The sequence below is a fragment of the Ruditapes philippinarum genome, unplaced genomic scaffold, assembly GCF_026571515.1.
Source record: "Ruditapes philippinarum isolate M1 unplaced genomic scaffold, ASM2657151v2 ctg235_1_1_1_1, whole genome shotgun sequence".
NCBI classification, from domain to species: Eukaryota; Metazoa; Mollusca; class Bivalvia; order Venerida; family Veneridae; genus Ruditapes; species Ruditapes philippinarum.
The window spans coordinates 36,975-60,915 of record NW_026855353.1 but is presented as its reverse complement, the minus strand read 5'-3'; the positions used below and the strand labels follow the sequence as shown (position 1 = coordinate 60,915).

The following is a 23,941-nucleotide window of genomic DNA, read 5'->3' as shown; positions in this document are numbered from 1 at the left end:
TGATATATTGTGTCGCAGTCGATTGCAACTTATCAAGCGCACAACTATCCTACCCACAACCATCGGGTCTGTGTGCAAACAGTTAACGAATTTGTCTATAATCTTAGTCAATATTAACAAAATAAAACGTTAAAGCGTTTTAAAATGTCAGCATTGTAAATATTGCAAAAACTTTTCTTAGATGTTTTTTCGTCGGAAATGCATTAATCATCTAGTTCTGTACATGTAGGAGGCTGTGGTGAAGTTTTATCCTTTGATGACATTTTATTTCAAAAACACCCAACCTGCAATGTGTGGGATAGAAGCTTAAAGTAAAAGCAGCGTAAAAATAAGTGTAAATATTATTGTTTGTCTTCATAATGAATGTCATGACATTGAAATTTACAATGTTTACATTGTTTAACAAAACTATTATGTTAAAAATAACAAATGCCAATAGGGAATCAACAGTACAAATACAATATCATAAAACAATATTTGTTTGTCTAAATGCTTTTATGTACATAATTCTATAACACAATAAGTAATAATGTTGAAAGTATTTAGTGTTAGGCATAAAATTAAATCAAGAAAGAATATAATATGGATATTATCGGCGGGCGTGAGATACATGAAAACAAATAATATTATATACATATAAATATGTATCAATATAGTAAATAATAAGATTCATAACAATGTCTATACTACATCAATACAAACTTTATAAACTTTTTATTTAAAGCAAAATGTTATATAAAGAATAAAATAACATGTGGATGATACATTTTTCTTGTTTTCTATTATATTCAAAATACTTATGGAAGTATACCCATTGTAGATCAATCCCCTTTAATGTCAATATTCAGTCTGACCATGAATGTTTCTAATTAAAATCTCTAGTGATTCATGGTAGGCAGGTATTTTCATTACAATATTAGGTAACCGTGAAATTTTTGCTTGCAATTATTGCCCTGTCTGAACTCTTCTGGAATGTTTTTAATGATTATCGGAATTGATAAAATATCTGTAAGAAGTTATTTAGAGACGGTTTCCATCATTTAGATAAATATAGATTTAACAGTTTTTTTTCACGTAACAATGCAATAATCTGGGTTAAAAAAATTGCTTGATAAATAAAAACAACAAAACAAAACATCTTTGCTCCAACAGAGTAAAACATGACATTCCCCATTTTTACTTCTTATAATCGAATGCATGTGTATGAATTAAACTTTCAGAGAAAGATATCATAATTTTTGTGACAAATTATAGTGTGAATGCGCAATAATTGTTATAAGCAATGAAAATGTATGACTATGCCAGATATTTGCCAGAATCTTTGGACTGATTTTGTTGCAGGATGTCTAAAAGCTTCAAAAGAAAATTATTTATACGTAAAACACAAACCCCATATTATCACTACGTCGCTCCATATTCATTATCATTGGTAATAAGTACAAATTATGTAAATATCCAAACATGAAAACATACTCAAGCTACAGGTATTCAAAATTACAAGTTCATTAACTGTTTTTCAGCACAAACTTCTCGTTAAATGATGCATTTAGCTTTAAAAAATGTACTTTAATTTATAGTAGAAGGTTAAGCTTAGTATTCGGCAGAGCAATTTGACTTGCTGTGATTGTGGTTCTAGTGAGAAATAAAACTTTAAAAAGTGGAAATTCCATGATAGCGCATCTTTATCATTTTCTCCTTACAATCGCCCTTATTGTGCTGAGACCATTTAATAATTTCTCCATGTAAGCAACTCAGGTCACGCTGTTGGGAACTAGGCCTGAATGTAAACAAGGGACAGGGCGTTACACATTTGGTTCTAGCGAGCGATATGCTTGCAGACATGACAAAATGGCGAACGAGACATGATTGCCGTATTTATATTACCCGCACGTATTTTCTCTAGCTTAGATAAGTAGGTTTGCATGTTACTTTTAATTGGTATATTCATTTCGTTTAGTTAATGTTTCATAGTACTCGACTATAGGTTTCAGGTTCCTAGCTTTTGTTTTGACAAGTTACTGTAGGTGCAACTTGGACGTGTACATATTTTGAGATGTGATAAGTAACTATTCTGACCTGCAGCAACTGTTCTCAATATTTTATACCTGATTTAACAATTCAAAACAATGTCCTTGCCAGTTCATTCCTTTTGCGTATCAAAATGTATTTCTAAATTAACAGGTTCAGATTATATCAAATGTTGATCTTTTTTAATATGATACTGTCCCCGCTAATAAAAATGATTTTTATTATGGATCATTGAGTCCAGCACTTTTAAGTGCTAAAAATTGAATCCCTCTCAAACCAGTGCTAGGAGGCGTGAGGAATAATGCACCTTTTCATTATCCCACATGCACATACTCAATCAAACCAATTCTGCAATTTCGTGTAATTTTACTGTTTTTCATGCTTCCGAGCGATCACTTGTTTTCCAGATATTTATAACAAGATTTGCTTCTTCTTAAACCAATAATCAAATTTACAACTAACAAATAGATCAAGAAATGAATATTTACATAAACAATATCTTATCATAAAAATCTGCTTATTTACTCACATGTAAGTTAAAAAAAAATAGACATACAATGAAAGTTTAAGCGTATGAAATGATGCGGAATATTAAAACTAATTTAAGCATGGTCACGTGTCTTTTTAAATGATATTTCTTGTTACTAAATGTGTTTTACTCATTATGTTTCCCAAGGAACATTAAATAAAACGTATCTTTCACAACTTCAAATAATGCGTTCTTAATATCCCAGACACGTTGTCAGCTTTACGCTGATAAGCTTGTATTTACAATATTTTAAAAATTTAAAAGAGAAGGAAAAACAAAATGCTAATTGCAGTCTTTCTGGTGAACAATATTTTTTTTTCTTTTATGGATATCCTCTCAATCTTCGGAAAGTCTAAGGAAGGGGTTTAAGCTCTGTTCAAAGTATTATTGAATTTATTGCTTATTTTATTTACGTGTCAATATCGTTTATTATCACTTGACATGATGTATACTTACAAAACACATTTTCACCTAACTATAGGTATTTAAATGAACATTTCTAATAGCGATGGTTTAAATATGTTTTATATAGCCCTTACCATTTCCTTAAATGTCCATATTTCCATTTGGACAAATATATTTATCTTTTGGGAACATTTCGGAGTAGACACTGACTGAATAGCAAACAGTGCAAGTTATGATCGGTCGTCTAATATTGGCACACTCAGCCTTCTTCTTGCTTCTTTTCCTGCGTAAAATATAGATATTGTAATTAATTAAACTTTGAAACTGTTTTTAGGAAATGCTTTTAAAGAATTGTTGTTTCTGTTGTACTCTTAATAAACAAAGGGCGAAGCATCGGAAATTAGCATCTATACATCAAAGTTGCGTAATAATACGAAGCATTGTAAAATAACAAACATAGGACTGCTGCCAATAAGGAATGGAAATTACACACAATAATGTCATGATTAGAATTGAAACTAAACAGGAATATCTCAACTTATAATAACTTAATGTCTATCTTCAATTTTTTCTTCTCAAAAATAAAAAAGTTAAACACAAAATAAATAAATAAATAAATAAATAAATAAATACATAAAAAGGACTAGCACTATGTTTGATACCATAAAATTACTGTGGTATTTTGTTTTGACACATGTATTCTCATTATCAAATAAGTTATCGTTTCAGATTTTTATATGTATATTCCGTTCTTGAACTCTTTTTTATTTCAATGATTGTCTAAAGTGATTTAGATAGTTCAGGGAAGTAGTTTGGAAGTAGTATCAATTCGATTCTGTGAATGATATTTGGTCCAATCTTTTTTTCAAGAATCAGTCAATCCGCCTTTTGTGTCATGCATTTGTTCTTTTTTTATTTATTTATAATCTCTGTCCAGCGAAACAATAATGCCGTCACCTGTAAATAGATGAAATAGCCACATGTATATGATTATAGAACGTACATTTGTGATGATCAAAATTTACGAGCATATTATGGGTAAGTGCTGCCATATGAAAATTTGAAGATAAAATGAAATGAAATTAAATGTAATAAACCAATAAAACAACTAAACAATACATCACCTATTTCAAACGTTGTTGGTAGTTTATCAAATATCTATAGACATATCGATTATTAATAACAGAAACTTAATAACAAAGAAAATTAATGTCCGTTCTTTATAAAAATAACCACTCAAATCTAGTTTACAAAGATATATATAACATTTACTTCTTATCCCAAATGTTATCTACATTCTTTCCGGAGAATCAATATTGTGAAATAGTCGTCAATAATAACTTTATTTCATTTTTCTGATAGTTGTTTATGACCACGCAAGTTAACTTTAGAAATGTATGACTTTTATTGCTTAACAAATTATTAATTTTACTTCTCACATCAAATTTAATATTTCTAAAAGTGCTGAAGTTTAATATTATGGCTTTGATGGATATGCGATTAGATTTTTTTTTATATTACTATGAGTTCCTCATAATTACAATATATTATTTATTAAAGTACATCGCGCTCGTCGCGCTCGTTTTCCTTTAAGTTATACATTCTGAACGTATCCAAATACACAAGTAATATAAACATTTTAATTGAGTGGAGGCTATTTTTCAAAACTTTGAACAACTGCGTTTTTCATCTTTATGCGACCTAAATATCGATTCATTCTTATGAAGTATAATATTCCTCTTTTCTTTTTTTATGAAAAACAGAATTATGCTAAATTATCAAAATGTTGACCAAAAGACATTTATCTCAAATAACTGTATTTTTGACATACTGTTATTACATTAGATAGAATAAATGGAACTAAAGTGAGTGGACTGAAAATAATAGTAGTGTATCATTTATTATTGATTTGGACTAGGATTATGTTTGCAAAATTTAAGATAGCACAAGAAAAACTATTTTACTTTTGCAAAATGACGTCACCAAGATTAAACTCTTAAACGCTTTGAATAACTCAAGTCAGGCTAAAACTTAGATTAAATGCAAATAAATGAAAAGGAAAAACAATATAGTAAGGAAATTTTAGTTTGTGTATAATTATACCTAAATACAAAACAATTCTTCCTAAATACGAAACACACATACCTTTCCTTCGAAGTGCTTACGACATTATGATGAAATAACAGTTCACCAGCAGTATGATTAACACCCATCTTAACAAAATTCTTTTCACCTCATGCTATCATCAATATATATGTGTTTCCCATTCACAGACAGTTAATTAAATATTCACCTTTTTACTTCGTTTTCAATGCTCCTAGGATCTTTTGGTAAGAGACACATTCCTTAACTTTTAACATACTCGTTTCTGAATTTCTTTCAGAAATCAAATACTATATTTGTCAACATTTAGCTCATGTCAAACTTACGGCAGTTTCTATGGCGTTACTTTCGCAAAATAGTTCGTTTGCTTCAGGGAATAGACACTACCATAAAACATTAATCTTTTATTGTTTGTTTGCCTCGAGAAATTGCACATATTGCTATTTACAGGCTCTACTTAGCTATATAAAATAAACAATATACTTGCTATGTTTCTGATTTTTATTACGACTTGTATTGTAATAAATATACCACAAATTGATCGACTTTTATTAGACTTTTGATGTATTTCTTCTGAAACTAGATTAACAATCTCTGTATGGTAGGATTTTCGTATAGCTTCGTATTTTGGTAGAATCTGGTGATGTATTTGTTTAAAAGAGAGACAGTTTTAAGTATGTTTGTATGAAACAGATTTCAATGCTATGTTCATAATAAGAATATCATTAAATGAAGGATTAAGTTACAATAAAATTTACCATTCCACAGAAAAATCATTTTAGATGAAAAAGCAAGATTCTATATTTGCATATAAACTGATAACACTAAAGAATGTAAAGAATATTTATGGCTGCTGCTTTTTGCCAGCATAACAAAATACTTAACAAAGTGGCGACATGATCACTAGCCGCATGGGTTCAAACCCGGTCAGGGGCTAGCCGTTGTTTCCTTGAGCAAGAAACTTTACACACACTGCGCAGTAATATTTGGTTCCAGGAACGGATTCCAAAGTATGTCTATAAGCTTATAGCTTCCTACACAATCGAACTTAAATTAATTCTGTATAAACCAACACAATACTTGAATAGTCTTTGTCACTTGAGTTGTCCCCAGAACAAGCTATCATGACGTGACACTGAAATATTTCGTATACAAACGGCCTGAAATTATACAACACAAATAAACAGGCGCAGTCAAGAACACTTTGCAATCCGTAGAAAAATTATTTTAATATTTACTTTACCATGAAGACATCCTTTTACGCTCCACTTTTTCCTTTTTATTTTATATATATCAGCACAAGTAAAAGAGCATTTTAAACAATAAAAAATATCATATGGATACGACAAATGCATGATTTATATTTAATTTAAAATACAATCTTGTATTGCTTCAGGTTTAGGGTAAGTAACCATCTGTGTAGTTTCTGATGTTCAAACACGGGGATTTACTTTATCAAAACAATTCTGAATTTTATTTAAAAAAACAAACCTTTAGTTATTCACTAGAATAAGCAATCTCTATACTAATATTATACCATTGTAAAATTATAAGATAGATAAAAATAATAGTGATAAATAAATGCCTTCTCGACCGTTCTTTATGTTTTTCTGCCAGACGCAGGTTAAACAAAGAACGTCGTATAGACATGCTGAAATATGGACACGGACATGCATTTCATCAACAATTCCTTATAAAACTATGGGCTTTGTCTTTTCGTTAACTTAGTATCCAGGTATTGTTCCCGCCAATCACGTTCAAGTCTTGCGTTATATATCTAAGGTCCGACAACTGAACAATATTTTAATATCGAATTTAGTTTCTCTAATTTCTAAGATTCTACATTATCTGTTATTTTCGTATTGCGTTAAATAAAACGACTAATCTACATATTAAACTTTCAGAAATGTTTATATATCGCAAACGATATTATATTATTATTTGATGATCATTTTAAAATTCGAATATAGTGTTTCTTGACCAAAACTACGAGTCACTGACACTGTTCTCAAAAATGACTGGCTCACGTTTCATGTGTTTTATAACTAACCTGATATTCAAGTATTTCATGCTGAAGGGTTAAAAGTAACTAAAAGAAAGTCTGTATCTGATGACTATGAAAAAATCAGTATTTGCTATTGAAGAAAAAACATTACTTTATGAGCACGGAGATCAATGAAAGAGAGAAAGCAACATGCACAGTATGCAGCTTCCACAATTTCCTGTCCTATAGAATGATGAAACATGAAACAACAACGGTATCAAAACAAACTTTTGTTTTAAGTGTTAATTAACCGACAGATTCAATGCATCATCACCTAATTTACTTGAACTCTTCCTGTAATCACTAGTCTGGATGCATCTCAAAGCAGTTATTGTCAACACTTGTATCCGTTACAGCATCATTTTGTTGAAGCGTGAATGCAAAACATTTTGTTTTATGTGAAAATCAACGTTTGATTTAATGTTTACAGCTAAAAGCATTCACAAACTGAAGGACGTGGTGTTTCTTTGTAGGATTTCTATCAGATTGAAAAATGACTACATAAATGCCACATTTTCAGTTAAAATCATTTATGATTGAGCAAACATTGAAAAGAAATATAATTTTATACAGAACACTTTTATACAAAATATCTGAAGAACTTTTGTTTGTATTTTATTTCATATGTCATGGTAATACAGTTAATTCATACGTTAATGTATGTTGTTTCTAGATTTATCATTCAAACATATTGTGACACTGACTAGTTTCCTGTAAATAGGTTGAGTCTGTGAAATCAATTCTTAACCCAAAATATTCATTATTACACAACCTTACACAGACTTGATTAATCATATTGTCTGGAATAGGCAGAACAGTTGTCAACAGAGAATACAAAGTTAGTAACAGTTATGTTAGGAACAAATAGCTTAATTCAAAAGGATAAATTCATGATTATTTAAAGCTGTGTACATTTGACAATTTACGCGAACTTATTCGTAACCTCAAAACCTGTCAACGCTTGTGTTAAAAGAACTACATGTATAACACAACAGTTTTTATAATGTCTGTTTATAATAATAGCATAATGAATATTAAACTTTAAATCTATGGGAAAAAAACTTCAGATAAGTGTTAAAATGAGTTTTAGTGTTAATATTGCATATTTAAACTAAATAATAGTAAATTGACAAATGTAGAGCAGCTGCCAATAGGGATATGCAAAAAACAGTAGACACAAAAGTTCATAGTATGTATTTGTATAGAACAGTTAATTAACTGACTCAACGGTAAGGTAAGCATTAAATTTGCTCTAGTCCAACAGAGAGACAGAGAGAGCAAGTCAATTACTCTTAAAATATCTAAGCTAATTCTATTGTACCATGAGTGACCTGCGGAGCGTGCTTTTAATTTATGCTCTCAGAGAATTATCATCTCTGACGTCTCATTGCTTATCTCTCCTGTCGTGCTATTCGTCAGGCCTATTACTTCATGCTAAACACTCTCTCTGTCGAATCTCTGACCCCTGTGTACATCTTTGCCATATCTATATCTGCCATACCACATTAGATGTCTTATTCTTCCGACACCTTATCTATCTCTGACGCATTTAGCGGCACCATGCTTTTTCCTTAACTCTTGAGTGTACCATTCGCCAATTACAGCTGACATGCTGTTCACACACTAATGGGTGCCAATATCTGGCTTGCGCACCAACTGTACATTATGTGCACTTCGCAACCATTGTTTAGACGTGTTTCCATGATAAATCACAGCAATGCGTATGTACACAAATCCGTTCTGTTACTTCTTGAGCGTATTGCTTTCTACAGTGTACAATTTCTAGATAATAATATATTTATACTTGAGATTGCTATACACAAATACATGTTCAAAATAATGTGTAATAAATTGCTATGGATAGATAGCGCGTGGTGCCTAAGCAGGTGTAATCGTGCTAACAGAGGAACGACTGACTGAAACCTAACTTACACCTTTTAGTACCCGTCATTATGAATGCAATCATATCATCACAATTAATCACATGGAAAAGACCGACGACTGTCGACCTTATGTTACAACAGTCAGGTTGCAAACAGCTTGTTACAGCGTGCTTTTTTCTTACTGAGCAGAGAGGTGCTCAGAAGTTCCGGATAACATTGTATCTATTATCTATATGTATAGACGTGCGGAAATTTCATATCATTACCAAACAACAACCGACCTTATCCGAGAGAAACTAAGAACTGCATCCTATATATCTATACCTGCCTTTTATGCAACATTGTAATATCTCTATAAATAATTGTGTAAGAAATGTACGAACTGTTGGTCTGATCTATTACAAATAATAATTGTTATAAGTATGAATAGCTTAAGTGACAATCCATACACCAAAAGGCAGTTTAGATTCAGTTGTTGTATTATGGTTTACTGTGACAAAGAATAATTATCTTCAGCGTGTGTGTTTGCGAATTGCATACCAATTGTGTGAGCGCTTTTCTGACTTATCTCTTTCTTATATCAAAATGTAGTCCAAAACTATGGATACTGTACGACTACAAATTCCAACAGGAGAATCTTCCACACCACCTAAATAAAACAGGAAAAACATGAGTATTCTAAAAGAGAACTGTTGAATGTTTAGTTGTTGTTGTTTTTTAGTTTTCATTAAAAAAGGAAAACCTACTATTAACCAGAAAGGAACACATTAAAAACTTTATTGACCAAATAAATTTTCACATAGTGTCGTGCCTTGAGTATGGATGAATCATGCAGCATTACTTGCTTTTTGTATTCTTTGATCGAGCAAAAACCTTCAATAAACGATTGTTCCTCTAAACCAAAACTCATGCGCACCTGAGTGTCATAAAATCTTCTCACCCTAGATACATCTTCCTAGTCCCTATCCGCTAAATACGTGATTCACACTAAGCCTCTATTTGGCCTATGCAGCTTTCAATTTACTGTAATTATACAAAATGTCTTTATATGCACACCCTCAGAAATACGTCTAAAAATCTAACAAGACAGAACATAATCTGAATGAACAGTATTTTGAATATCTGACGCTACAACACCATCGTCCGCGATCTATCGCCTTAACATTTATGTGGGCTTCTAAATATAAAATCGCGTGAAACGATGTGGACTCCATATGATTAAACAGACAATTGATTTGTCCGTACGGTCAAACCGTTGAAGTGAACAAGATACAGGTGCCACGTCCAATAAATATACATCTCTTTCCTCTCTTCAATTGATTCAAGTTTCTTATTTAGTGACTAGCTAACTACACTAAGTTACTATTGATACAGAGGTTGCAATATTAAGTCATCTTCATTATGCCGTCAACTAGCAAATATGTAATTATTAGAGCATATCTTAGGAGCAGGACGGCACTGCTTGTCTCCTCCCATGTTGCACTCTGTAATCTTGCGAACTTCATGATATCCATATGCGGCGGACAGGAGCTTATATGATCTGTGAGGAGGGCGTTACTTACTTGGCAACTCTGTCTGTGGACAGAGTGGAACCCCCTCCGTATCATAAGAGTATTCATGTTTCACAGAGTTGTACCACCGCGGTGGATGGTCTTGATATGTACCCCCTAAGTAAGAATTATAGACGACTTCTACGACATGAAATGAGACGATATTATACTAACCCTATGCCAGCAGATTGACATAAAAAGCTAACTAAGCGAGATCTTCAGACATGGGAAGTAGGGGTAACAATTGCTTAGATCTATTCCACATTTTGTGAAAATTACAAGACTAAGAAAGTGAGGCTAGGCTTTTTCACAATATTCTGGGTGAAAATACAACAGCACTCGTGTAATCTACTATTCCATATACAGACTAATACTAGAGTGACACAGTTACACATTTACAAACGATCTCTCGTTAGAAAAGGACGTCAACATTTGTCTCGTAGCTAATCTTTTATATCAAGCTTAACAAAACATATTAAAACGACCTTGTAAGTGTATCTTACATATTACCGGTGCTACGTAAATAATAAGTAAATATGAAATAATAGTTACCTTAGAAAAATCTGCTTACTTAAATCCATACATCGAACAATTTGTTAGCGTAGGAAAAAACTCAGCAATAAGTCTAGCACATCGCTCGTCATATATGGAACCCTAATCTTATACCGACTATCTCCGGACAGTTTACACCATGTGCATGAATAAACCCTCAATAATCTTATTGTCTGTCAATTCCAAGGAAACTGTCAACGGGTTATTCATTAGTATAAATACTGTTCGAGATCGAATAAGATACAAAAAACATCTTCTCTGTTTAGTTTTACCTTAATGAAATGTTTTTTATCGGAGATTTTCATATTTTGTAAGTTAGTAGTACCTAGCCACAAATCTGTCATCGAGAGACGATTTGACAAAAATTGTGAAAGAAACTCAAGACTTGGTCTAAGCCGCAATAGTTTAATTGGAGCTACTACTTGAGTATTGATCTAGGATATACAATCTAGTCTCTTATATTTAGAATAAATGCCACCAAACGATCTAGTTTTTATCGAATTACGTACGAATCTAAAAAACAAAACTAAATTTTGCGAACAATCCTAGATTTGCCGTCATCTTTTTTTTAGACTTCGGAGCCTACGCCATAGCAACTGCTACTAGAGGGTTACCTTTCCCGTTGATTCATTCCATGACTTGGTTACATTATAGACGCAAACACCGAGCTAAACCGAATGCTTATAACATGAGCGGCGCGCGTAGACCACTGAACAGATCATCTTAATTCAGAATTCGCATTTGATCTCCGAACCGCAACAATGATCGCTATAATAGAGTCGTTATCTTCTTCAAAAACACCCAAATGCCACAGAATAACGTCATTTTCCTGACGAGAATGACTAGTTGCGCATGGTATACATAGTTGCTGATCAGGAAAATGTTTGATGATAAGTCAGGATGCATGACAGATCAGCTACATATTGTGACACGTCATTACATGCACTGACAGAAGCAAAGAGGCATAACGTCATCTTGTGGATTCTAGCTACTAAGTCCATTTTGACAGACAGAAGACTTAAGAACAACTTGTTGATCCTGGTGATGACAGTAGGGACAACTTATGTTTTATGATTATGAAACATTTAGTGTTTAGCTTAACTACCAGACAGTTGAATTTTGAAATCTTCATCAACCCCATTGTCTACAAAATTCGTCGACCATTATATTGTGCAACAATCAGCTCTTTGACAGACTTTTTAGTTAGTGAATGTCACTATCTATGGACAGACCAAAGGAAGCGAAACGTCGATTGTCTTTTGCGAAGTATCGCCTAAATCATTTTGACTGACAAAATAAATAAATTGATTTAATCTTTAGATAGGGCCACTATCTTTAGACTTGGAGCTTTTACGTGTCTTGCATAACACCAAGTGTACATTTGAAACAATTAACCCATTGTACAAAACAATTGCATTCACAGATAAGTGGTTGTTGAAACGTCAGTTATGACAGAACCTATTAGTTTTGAATCGTCACCTACTTACATTATACCTTCCTAGGCTCTTAACGTCTACACTAGACTTGGAGTCGTACGACCAAAATCGTACCACATCAGGCACAGTGTATCCTGATTAAAAAGCGCTGCAAAAATTCCACAAACACACTATAGAACTGTGTCTTTTCACAAACTAACTTTAGAAAGTTTTTTCCCAAACTTATCCAGACTTCTTCTCCCACTAAGAACACTAGTAACCTCGATAATGAGAAGACTATGGCTCCGTGCATGACACCGAACAGCCTTGGTCACATAAAAGTACACTATATTTTTCTTTTTAAACCTCCTAGTTACAACACTATTGATATGACTAACTTAACTTCTATATTGAAGACTCTCATACACCGTATATATAAGAGCTATTAACATCTCTGCTGATTTTACTGATGCTACACAATATTTACATTATTTCATATATTAAAATCAACCCACATCACAGAGACCTAGCACGCAGCAAGAAATGATGTGACTGAGCGTCGTGACAATATCCGGAACAACGTCTGCGTGTCCAGCCAAGCTCTTCGTTAAACAAATAACATATATAGTAAAACAATCTACTATAATAACAAAGTCAGAACATCTCATCATATTTGAATGTTTTCTCCATTTCACCTAATTTACGTACTTTAAACTGTTATCAATTAAGCCACAAAAAAGACATTATGGTAATGATGATCTGTTTTCTCTATATTTAGATCGAACACGTAAAAAAAAATTTTGTTTTTCTTGGCCCCCTTTTTAATGGGGAATCAACACCCACAACCCTGCTCAATATTCACTAGAATACACTAAAATTCATATGGACATATCAAAAATTATATTACTTCATTCAGAAGCAAGGAGCTCTCTATCCGCAATCCATTTTGCTGACAATATGAAAAAACAGATATGTTTGGATTTATCAGAACTCACAAGGAGTGAAGTCTGCCGTCTCGAAAAAATGGAACAACAGATAGAATCCACGCAAAGGTACCAGAATTCTACTCTAGCAAAAACACGATAAGGTGCAACAAACCAGAGCGAGACGAACTGAACGGATTAACAGAGAAAAAAGGAACATCGAGCAATGCTAAGCCACAAAAAGCAACTCCAAAAATGAGATCAAGACGCAGACAAAAAACGTCCGTAAAATCTAGCAGAATAAGTACATTTCATCATAGAATATTTAACAACTGAAATCGGATCCACCACACATGACACAAATTCAACTAGCTGACGCATATCTGAAAATTATCATAGGGACAATAACGGATATAAAAGATCGCGAAATGCCTATTAATGAATTTGATAAAATTTGGAACAATACCACCAAACTAGTTTTGGTGGCGTCAAGATCACTCTGTGATCTCTTATTTCCAAATTGATTTGTGCAATGAAAAATGCGGTAGGTTCAATTCAGAAACTGGACATCATACTTGGTCACTAGTACAAATCTTCGAAACCATTATTAACACATGTTAAAGCAATGTAACGTATTCTATAAAAGCTCTTGTCTTTAAACTTATTCACAGGTATATTCGGACGAGCGATCAAAGAAAGAACAAGGATAACGCATCCCCAAGAGTTCAACACCATAGTACCAAAAGCTAAACCTCAAAAACTAGAGCAACATTATTCGAAACAAGAAGGAGGTACAATAGACAAAAGAAAAGAAAAAGAAAGACAGCAAAACTGTCCGTGCAAAAAAGATGTGAGATTAGAAGGAACGAGACGAGAAAGATAAACATAAGAATAAGAAGCAGCGAAACATAAAGAAATTTTATCAACATCAACAGAGTCGATTTTGCCTCCTAAAAAACAAGTAACAATTACTAACATCAATAGCAAAGGAAAAGTATACTAAATCACCAATACAATTGGAAGTGGCGCATACATTGCATTCCAAAGATCAACGCTCATAAAACAGCTGAAAATTATCAAATTCAACTACAAGTGTGCCAATATTGCCGAAGAAAAGTGTACTAGCCCTATCCAATACAGTTTGTTGAATAGTTCGAGGCTCTCTGCTCATTGCGCTGAGCATTTAGGCACATAAAAATATAGAGCAGGGCAACATATCGCACATAAAAAGAGGTTCTATCACTGAAAAAAGAAAATCTCACCGTGCTAGAATTCCAGTTCAGACATTCTTTCTTTGCGTGGAACGACTATTTCCAAGACTTCGCCAGAAATGAGATACCGACAACAAGGAATGATGGTATGAATCAACGAAAGCAAGTATTCTATAAAGACAGCACATTCTAAATATTCTAGCTGAAGATCCAACAAAAACGTGTGAGACCTTGGCCAACTTCTACTGATTTGCACAGGACAAAAAGAATGATTCGATCTAATTTGAACTTTTACTGATAGGAAATATTTGCTTGTGTCAGGCGTCCAATGTACGTTACAAGCGATGCTTTGGCTCATAGATGTCAGACAAGACATAAGAAAACAACATGTGAAACTGATGTTCTAGATATTGTGCTCTGCCCATAAAAACTGAAATGGCCAAAGACGTAATCACGACCCTTGATTGCATCTAATGCAACTTATAAATTTCATGCAATACTATATGATACCTTTGAACTAGTTTTCATCTCTCCATGTCCAGCATGACTAAACAATTCAACATGGACAACATGAGACGATACAAGAGAAGACAGAAAGAAGGCTCACATAACGCAAGAGAGATCGGTATGCGACAAGGCTAGGCAATCAACAGGCATGGCTGGAGTACTTGTTCGCAAAACTGATCTTAAAAGAAACGACCATTTCAAAAGCAATTCAGTCTATTTCCAACACATTCACATCGCACATTCGCAAACTGCTCAGTTCCAATCGAATCAAGAATCAATCCACTTGTGACATACGAAGTATGGAACTTCGCAAAGATAGAGAACATCAAAGATTTATCAAGATGAAATTCAACGCGGGATCATCCTATACGAGCGTGCCAAATTACAGACTGGCACCCAATCATTCACATTTTTACAAGGCAGACCGACTGCTTGTAAAATTCAAGTATAGTGATCTCAGAGGATTAACGGCATGATATTTATGCATTCAGCATGCTTATCAGGAGATAGTTGATACTTGAACTTGAAGAAAACTCTGGAGGACTGTAAACCGAACAGGAAACGTCATCATTTAGCGATGGATGTACGCTTTCAGTATAAGTCCAAGGACGTTTGCTGAGTATTGGCAGATTCAAGTGATGTTATCAATCGAGAATTAACTATGGTTCTGAACACGGAAAAAGTGAATGTGACGCTGAAACCGGTGTTGTGAATCGGTGTATTGACAGAGCTATTGTAGCTAAATCAGACGGTTATAAAATGATGCAGAAGATCTGTACAAATACTGTAAGAAAAGATTAGAAATCAGACTCGCCGTTTTTCAAAAAGAACATTTATTTAGTGAACATTAGGGGAAATAGACAGAGAGAGACCTGGTATAATGAAAGCACAGACTGTGCAGACACTTAGAAAAAATCCACCAAGTATTGAATCTTCAAACCAAGAAACACTTCAAGGCTCGAAATCTGTCGTGTTTTGCATAAAGTGTGAAGCTTGGCAACCCTGATTGTTTTGAATTCAAAGTATGTGAACTCGTATAAAGAGACGACCCTCGTACGAAACAAACAAAGTCAAGTAAACAATCAAGCAGGTGATGAATCAAAGAAGTCCACATCAGAGAACCAAAGGCAGGTAAACAAGACAATCAGAAGAAAAACCCAAAGCAAGGTAAAACAGTGAAACAATCAGAAGAAAAAACCGACAGACAGGTAAAACACAAAGACAATCAGAAGAAAAACCAAAGAAAGGCTGAAACACAGTGAAACACATCAGAAGAAAAACCACAGACAGGTAAAAACAAGACAATCAGAAGAAAAGCCAATAGAAAGTAACAAAACAGTGAAACAATCATGACGAAAAAACCACCAGACAGGTAAACAGAGATGGACGCATACAGAACAACATCAAATGAGAAAATGAACGTCAGCAGTATTTTCCAGTTCATTATATAACCATAATGCGAACTATCAGGAATCAACAAGGATTTGCAAAAACTTGAAGAAGTAAGCTCAGGCCCTATCATACTGAAAATAACATGAGAAGATATCCACATTGGAAACAGTCTGACGCGTCATTCTAGTTTATGCAGACCCGGAAATCACACAGCCGATCAGATAAGCTCCGACACTTAATTTCGGAGAAAATACGCCACGTGGAAGGATGTTGACACAAGTAAATGTTACGGGCGGACAGGCAACGATTTAGCCTAGAACAGGTAGCAATTGTTATCTTGGCAATGAAGAGGCACAAGAACGACAACCTGAGAGTGAGAATTACCAATTGAAACAGTGTCTGACTCGACTATGTACATTCATAACAAATATTTTGAGAACAAGAAGGTGAAAACCGTTTCCAGAACAAGAAAATCCAAAATTCTTGATCACACCCTACACAATGTATTTCGGAGCAATATATATCTTGGTAACAAAGTAACAAAAACAGACACAGAAAATATATTTGAAGAAGAGACGGTGTAAATCTGTAAAAGAGGTTCATATATGGGCATATGGCAGCTGTTTGCCTTAAAGTCTCTGTTCTAAAAAAAGAAAATCACTTCACTGTACCCAATCATAGCGTCAGAGTTCCGTGAAGCAGGTGCTGAATAGAAGCATACTTCCAAGACAAAAGGTGACCACAATGAACCAAGCGTTACAAGTAATGTGCAGACATCCACAGCGAACAGATATGGTACCACACAAGTACATTGGGATACCAAACCGCACTTTGTGCCACTTTTACCTACCACAACGACTGTCATATTTTCAACTGAAATGATGGGAGATTTGAGTGGCATGATTGACGCTTCGACTTCAATGAAGAAGATGCTGATCTATCCCTGATTGATTCCATGATGGACACCATCCTTACTACTCTGTAAGTTTAGGTACTTTTCGAGCCTTTTAATTTTAGTTCCACTTTTTAAAGAAAAAAGCAGTGTTATAAAACCACGTTGTCGGTGTCGGTTAAGTTTTCTTGAGGCGAAGAATCCATACAGGGGAGACTTAAGTTTTAAATGTGGTCTTTTTCTTATGCTTCTCATCAAATCTTGGAGAAGACAAAGTTTTTGAAATGTGAAGTATCTTTTCTAAGTTTTGTTCTATTATCGGTCTCATAACTTTAAATCACGCCTCTCATTAGCTATTCGCTTGGTAACTTGCACATGCTTGTATACAATGTCCTTAAGTAGTCAATAAATTTAAGATGCGTCTTTGAACATTTGACTTTTTTTGGTCTAATGCTGGATCCACAGATTTGCATTCTTCTCAAAGACAAACTACATGTATTTTTGATAACAATCACGAGCGCTATGATTTACTCATTGTACAGGTCCTCGAGCATCCCACGCCTGATAGCACCGCCACACCTGAGGGAATTGAGGAGATAACAAAAGACTGGTGAAGTTGCCAAGTGGATGATGATGATAACTGACTTGTCAGTCAGGACGTGAAATCCAGTCAAGGTAAAGTAAAAGTTTCAGTAACCTTTATAAATATCAATTACAATTTACTTAGATAGATACTTTCAATGACCTGCAAAATGTCAAGTACAGTCTTAGTTTTATAGAATAATGACATTGGAAGAATCTTACTATAACATCAAATTGATTAATAGATTGAGTCCTGTATGCAATGTTTATTAATGATGCTTTATTGTAGCAACGGTACCAAAGACATTGACCCCACCTTCACGCGTGATGGCACCTCTACACCTGATGGCACCCCCACACCTGAGGACACCGGGCCCACACCTGAGGACACTGGCCCACACGTGATGGCACCCCCACACCTGAGGGACACCGGGCCCACACCTGATGGCACCCCCACACCTGAGGACACCGGCCACACCTGATGGCACCGCAACACCGGAGGACACCGTGCCCACACCTGATGGCACCCCACACCTGAGGACACTAGGCCTACACCTGATGGCACCCCCACACCTGAGGACACTAGGCCTACACCTGATGGCACCCCCAGACCCAATCAAAACTGAGGAGATAACCATTGCTGGTGGTGATGATGTTGACTTGCCAGGACGTGAAATCCAGTCAAGGTAAAGTAAAAGTCTCAATAACCTTTATAAATATAAACAAGTAGAGCGCATACATGTATGCTCTCTTGGGCCTCTTGTTTCTGTTTTCAAGAGTCATTCATGCCATTTCAAGATTTTAGATACGACATCCCTTGAATATTTAGTCAGTATATTCAATTAGTTCAAATACATTAACAATTGTGTTAAAAAATTATTAAACCAGGTTTAGAACAGGAGACTATGTCCTAGTTCAACATGGAAAGTGTTTATTACCTGCAATGGTAAGTCTTGCTACAAGTAACTGGTTGTTTTATTTTCAGCTTTTGGTACTGTTTAAGTGATTTATTGTTGGACATCATGACCATTAAGATTGTTTTATATAGTTAATACTCACAGTGAATTTTTAAAGGCTGTTTCCCAATTGGAAATGAACTATTTTTCCCAAAATATAAGCTTTTTTCCCCCGAAAACTGGTAGTTTCCCAATTGAAAGAAATATACATAGACAAAATCTAACATATACATGTTATATTGGTCTTTTGGATTGGAAACTGCCACATTGTGTCACTGTGAATTTTAAATCTAGAACAGTTGCTTTATTCAGGTTATACTTATACAAGTTGTTGGTTTTATATCGTTCCTACCATTTTGAATTTTTCAAATTTTTGACATATTGCGCTAATTTTCCCAATTCAAACGCCACAATTGGTTTTATAATTGATGTTTTGCAAAAAATCACTGACTCATTTCGATTTATCATTGTTTTTACATGTATGTTATCATTGTTACATCTAATTGTTGCTATGCATCTGATCATTTCTATCTCATAATCATTTCACCAGGTTTCAATTTTATTGTTTTCAGCCAATGGCTGCATGTTTTTTCTGTTCAAAATAAAACTGTGTTTAGATATGATCGTGAAATTAGATGCAGTTCTCTCGGAAACCATCTGTTAATGCTAGAAAAAGATTTTTTGAAGTCAATATAAACAGCCAGTCAGATTGTTAGTAAACAAGCTTTTAAATGAGAGATTTTATTTCAGATTCAGATTCATGAGGCTTACTTACTCTCCTGCAGTATGTTATATATTATATTTTCAAAGGTCAGATTTTAGTGTGTCTGCACACTCTAACATGGCTCACTGTGGATGACTATTTATTTACTAGGCAAATGTTTTTCAGGTGGACAGCTGGCCATGGGTTAAGTTTTTTAGCCGTAGGCAGAAGAAAGGGATGTGGACTTTGTTTCCAGAATTTTGAACGAAGTCTAACACACATTGGTTCATCAGGATATAAGATGCATACTTCAACCACCTGAAATAGTAATGTGCGGAGGTACAAGACTACTGTATCAATTCAAAGGTAAATGTCTGTGCTATCCTAAGCTACATTCACAGTTTTCGCTAGAGCTTTCTGAAAGCTTAACAGTTTAGTTTATATTTCATAACTTGACTAGTTGTAAAGAAATAAGTTACTGGCATGTTTATATTGATATGGAAGTGTTATAAATGACTAGTGTAATATTATAAATATAACATGGCTTTATAACATGCCCACAAAGTTGTCTATAGTTTTTTTTAAAGAGAAAACAACATTTTTGCTTTTTCGAGAAATTTATTTTCTGATATACACATGTCAAGTGATAAGCTGCAGGCTAAAATTTATCCTCCTAACATTGTCACTCTAATAAATTTAGTTTCTGCTTTCTTTATTTTCAGATGACTATATTCAACCATAGGCACACGTCAGCCGGCAATGTTCATATTAACCAGTTGATTGTGTTGTTCACTTTTATGACCAATAAAAGTTGGAGTTAAACATGTTTGTTTCTGGATATATTCTGGATGAGACACAATTTTGTATGTCAATCATCATAGAGAGCGTCTAGGCTAGAGAAATAGTGTCTTGCCTAAGGACACCCTGGCCGAGGATCGAACCCGGGACCTCCGGATTCGAAGTCCAGTGCGTTACCAACTGTGCTAATGCCGATTCCATTGCAAGACTAAAATACCTGTTACTAAGACTTGAAGATTAACAAATCGATATGAAAGTGATTTGAAATGATATGCATGTACATTCAGCAGCTATGGTGAGCCCCAAGGCCCCTTCACACTAGGGGAGCCTTGTTAACCAACCATTTCCAGTGTACAAGCAAATAAAAGCAAAACATGATAAGATGAGATAATGGTTGGGGGGAAGTCTCAGTAACTAGTCTAAGACCATACAAAATTTTGCTATAAATAAATGTAATAAGTAGGAAGAAACTTCCGTCGATTTAGTGACCTACAATGTATGAACATTTACATCCACTGTACATAGTTCTGAGACTTCCCCAACCCAATACGGTGAAGTGTGAGAAAAAAACCGTCTACCCTAGCACTATGTTACAAAGCACCATAGCATGTGCATAGGAAGTTAATGGGTTAAGGGCAACATACATGTAGCTGATTATCAACACAAGCAGTGAATGGGTTTTTAAGTATTCTTTTATATTGTTCCGTCAAAAAATTATGTTGGCATATAATTGGTCCGTCAAAAATGATGTTTGCAATAACATTGTTCCGTCAAAACATTATGTTAGCAACAATTTTTCCGTCAAAAAATGACAATATCAACATAAAAAAAGTTGCATAAACCTGTATTTGAAATGTTCTTTGCAGAAATCATACTTACTTTTGATATAGTTTTCAATAATTTGTTACTTTAATAATTTGGTTATTAATTTAATGAAGGTAATCTCTTTAATTTTCAAACTTTTTGAAGTTGTGAACATAAAAATTTCCGTCAAATATTCAGTCAAAAAATGACATTAGCAACCTGAAATTTAAAATTCGATTTAAAAGCAAATAAAACGTGATAGAATTTTTTTTCCAGTGTTTTGACACTATATTATCACAATTTTGTCATTTACTAAAAAAAATCCTGAATTTTTTATACAAACTATTATTTTTCTTTGGGAACTTATTCCACACTCTTAAATGGAATCTGTCAGCTCTCTTGTTTTCATCTTGTTCAATGTTTATGAAATTATCCTTATTATTTAAATGTATTCAAGATTGGTAATGTTTTCTTGTGTTTAGGAAATACATGTAGTGGCAGTCCAAATATTTTTATGTATAAAAATCCTCCATGTTTGCTGTTATGTATGTACATATTGAACAACTACAGTAATGTTTTTTATCAGGAAAATGAGTAACCAGTTAAGGGCTTCAGAGCTTTTGCGCCAGGCAGCAAATCTTTTGGTTTCGGAAAATTCATCAACTACTTGTTCTGAATCACAATCAACTCCATCAGTGACAGCAGCAACATCTATTGGTTCAACAACAGTTAACAGAAACCACTCTGCAGAGCTTCGTGCTGCCACTAGGGCACTGTTTGCCCCTTACAACAGAGGGACCCGCAGGCGAGGAAATGCAACAGGGCCACCAGTAACATATTGGACTCATAGATTTTGTCTATTGTCAAAGTGTTTGCAGGTAAATTAATAAATTTTGTAAATAGATATATAAAATATTGACAGCCAATGTATATGATATGTATACAGATTATTTGTATGTCTTATACACTTGGATATAGCCATACTCTTTACCACAAATCACATTTGATGTATGGTTCAATGTTTAAACTTCTATGTCTGTTTTTCTGCAAAGAATGTACGTATGAAGTGGCATATAAATTGTGTCGCTCACCAGGTATCAATAGAGTTATGAAGAAATAATTTATACTTTATCCATGATGTTCAATAAAACAAGTTAATTAAGTTGCTCATCAAAGTCACAAACAAGTAATGCTGCATGATTCATCCATACTCAAGGCACACACTGTGAATTTATTGCTGTTTTAATGTGTTTCCCTTTTTTACTGTTTTAATGTGTTTCCCTTTTTTAATGAACACTACAAAAACAACAACAACTAAACATTCAACAGTTCTCTTTTGTACTCATGTTTTCCTGTTTTATGTTAGTGGTGTGAAAATGATTTCTCCTGTATGGAAATATTTGTAGCGTACATGTACATATTTTGACAACATTTGAATAAGAAAGTAAGTCAGAAAATCAAAATTGATCTGCAAAAGAAGAAATTTAAGAAACATTCACAAAAAGTCTTTTTCATATTTTTAAAGGATACAGTTCCTTCACGGGAAGAAAAAGACCTTCTGTTTCAGGCAGGTGTTGGTGAGAAGAAATTGACCATCATCAAATAGATAAATACAGAATCCCTAAAGAAAGCCCAACACGGCAAAATTGAAAATGTTGCAGGCTCGGTTTGATTGAGCCTGTTCATGGACGGTACTAAAAAGTGCAAGTTACCGTCCACGCCCCCTAGCACCGGCTTAAGCAGAATTCAACATTTTAACATGAAATAGTAAAATTTTGAATTTAGAAACATCCGCAGATGTGTTCATACGGCGGTTATCATGGAACCTTCAATGTGACACTTCCGTGCCATTCCATGAAAAGCGGCGTATGGTCCCCAAGTAATAAAAAGCATGTGCCCTAAACGAGAAAACAATGGGCGGAACTAAATTGAATGGAATTTTGAACGGGGATCAGAGGTTATGAAGCCTGCGTATCACAGATAAGACGTCAAAAGACAAATTTAAAAAGCAGGCAACAAATCCTAAGGGTGATTCAACATTATTCAAGTAGGAATATTGGAACCACCCAACTAGAAAATGCCAAAAAGTTGAAACTAAAATACCACAAGCACAACAATAATGTCGTGCTGAAAGATCTTCAAGGATCGAAAATATAACATCATTGATTAAATGTACGGGGAGACTTTTTACAGCCGCCACACGGCACAAATAACACGGATGTGATCATAAAATAGATAAATACAGAATCCCTAAAGAAAGCCCAACACGGCAAAATTGAAAATGTTGCAGGCTCGGTTTGATTGAGCCTGTTCATGGACGGTACTGGAAAGTGGAAGTTACCGTCCACGCCCCCTAGCACCGGCTTAAGCAGAATTCAACATTTTAACATGAAATAGTAAAATTTTGAATTTAGAAACATCCGCAGATGTGTTCATACGGCGGTTATCATGGAACCTTCAATGTGACACTTCCGTGCCATTCCATGAAAAGCGGCGTATGGTCCCCAAGTAATAAAAAGCGTGTGCCCTAAACGAGAAAACAATGGGCGGAACTAAATAAAATGGAATTCTGAAAGGGGATCAGAGGCTATGAAGCCTGCGTATCACAGATAAGACGTCAAAAGACAAATTTAAAAAGCAGGCAACATATCCTAAGGGTGATTC

At 34.3% G+C, this 23,941-nt stretch overlaps 1 protein-coding gene across 1 annotated transcript; it reads left to right on the top strand.

The window, feature by feature from the left end:
* The first annotated feature begins 21,757 nt into the window (after positions 1 to 21,757).
* Positions 21,758 to 22,883, top strand: LOC132743046 (uncharacterized). The gene is made up of 2 exons (XM_060731561.1): positions 21,758 to 22,155; positions 22,803 to 22,883. The coding sequence occupies exons 1-2, from the start codon at positions 21,850 to 21,852 to the stop codon at positions 22,881 to 22,883; spliced, it is 387 nt and encodes a 128-aa protein (XP_060587544.1). The 5' UTR covers positions 21,758 to 21,849.
* The last annotated feature ends 1,058 nt before the right edge of the window (positions 22,884 to 23,941 follow it).

Bases quoted from the DNA above. Each gene is read 5' to 3' on its own strand.
- LOC132743046 (XM_060731561.1), top strand. From the start codon at position 21,850: ATGTTTTTTATCAGGAAAATGAGTAACCAGTTAAGGGCTTCAGAGCTT. The intron at 22,156-22,802 runs GTAAATTAATAA...ATATTTTTAAAG, and splicing joins TATTGTCAAAGTGTTTGCAG to GATACAGTTCCTTCACGGGA.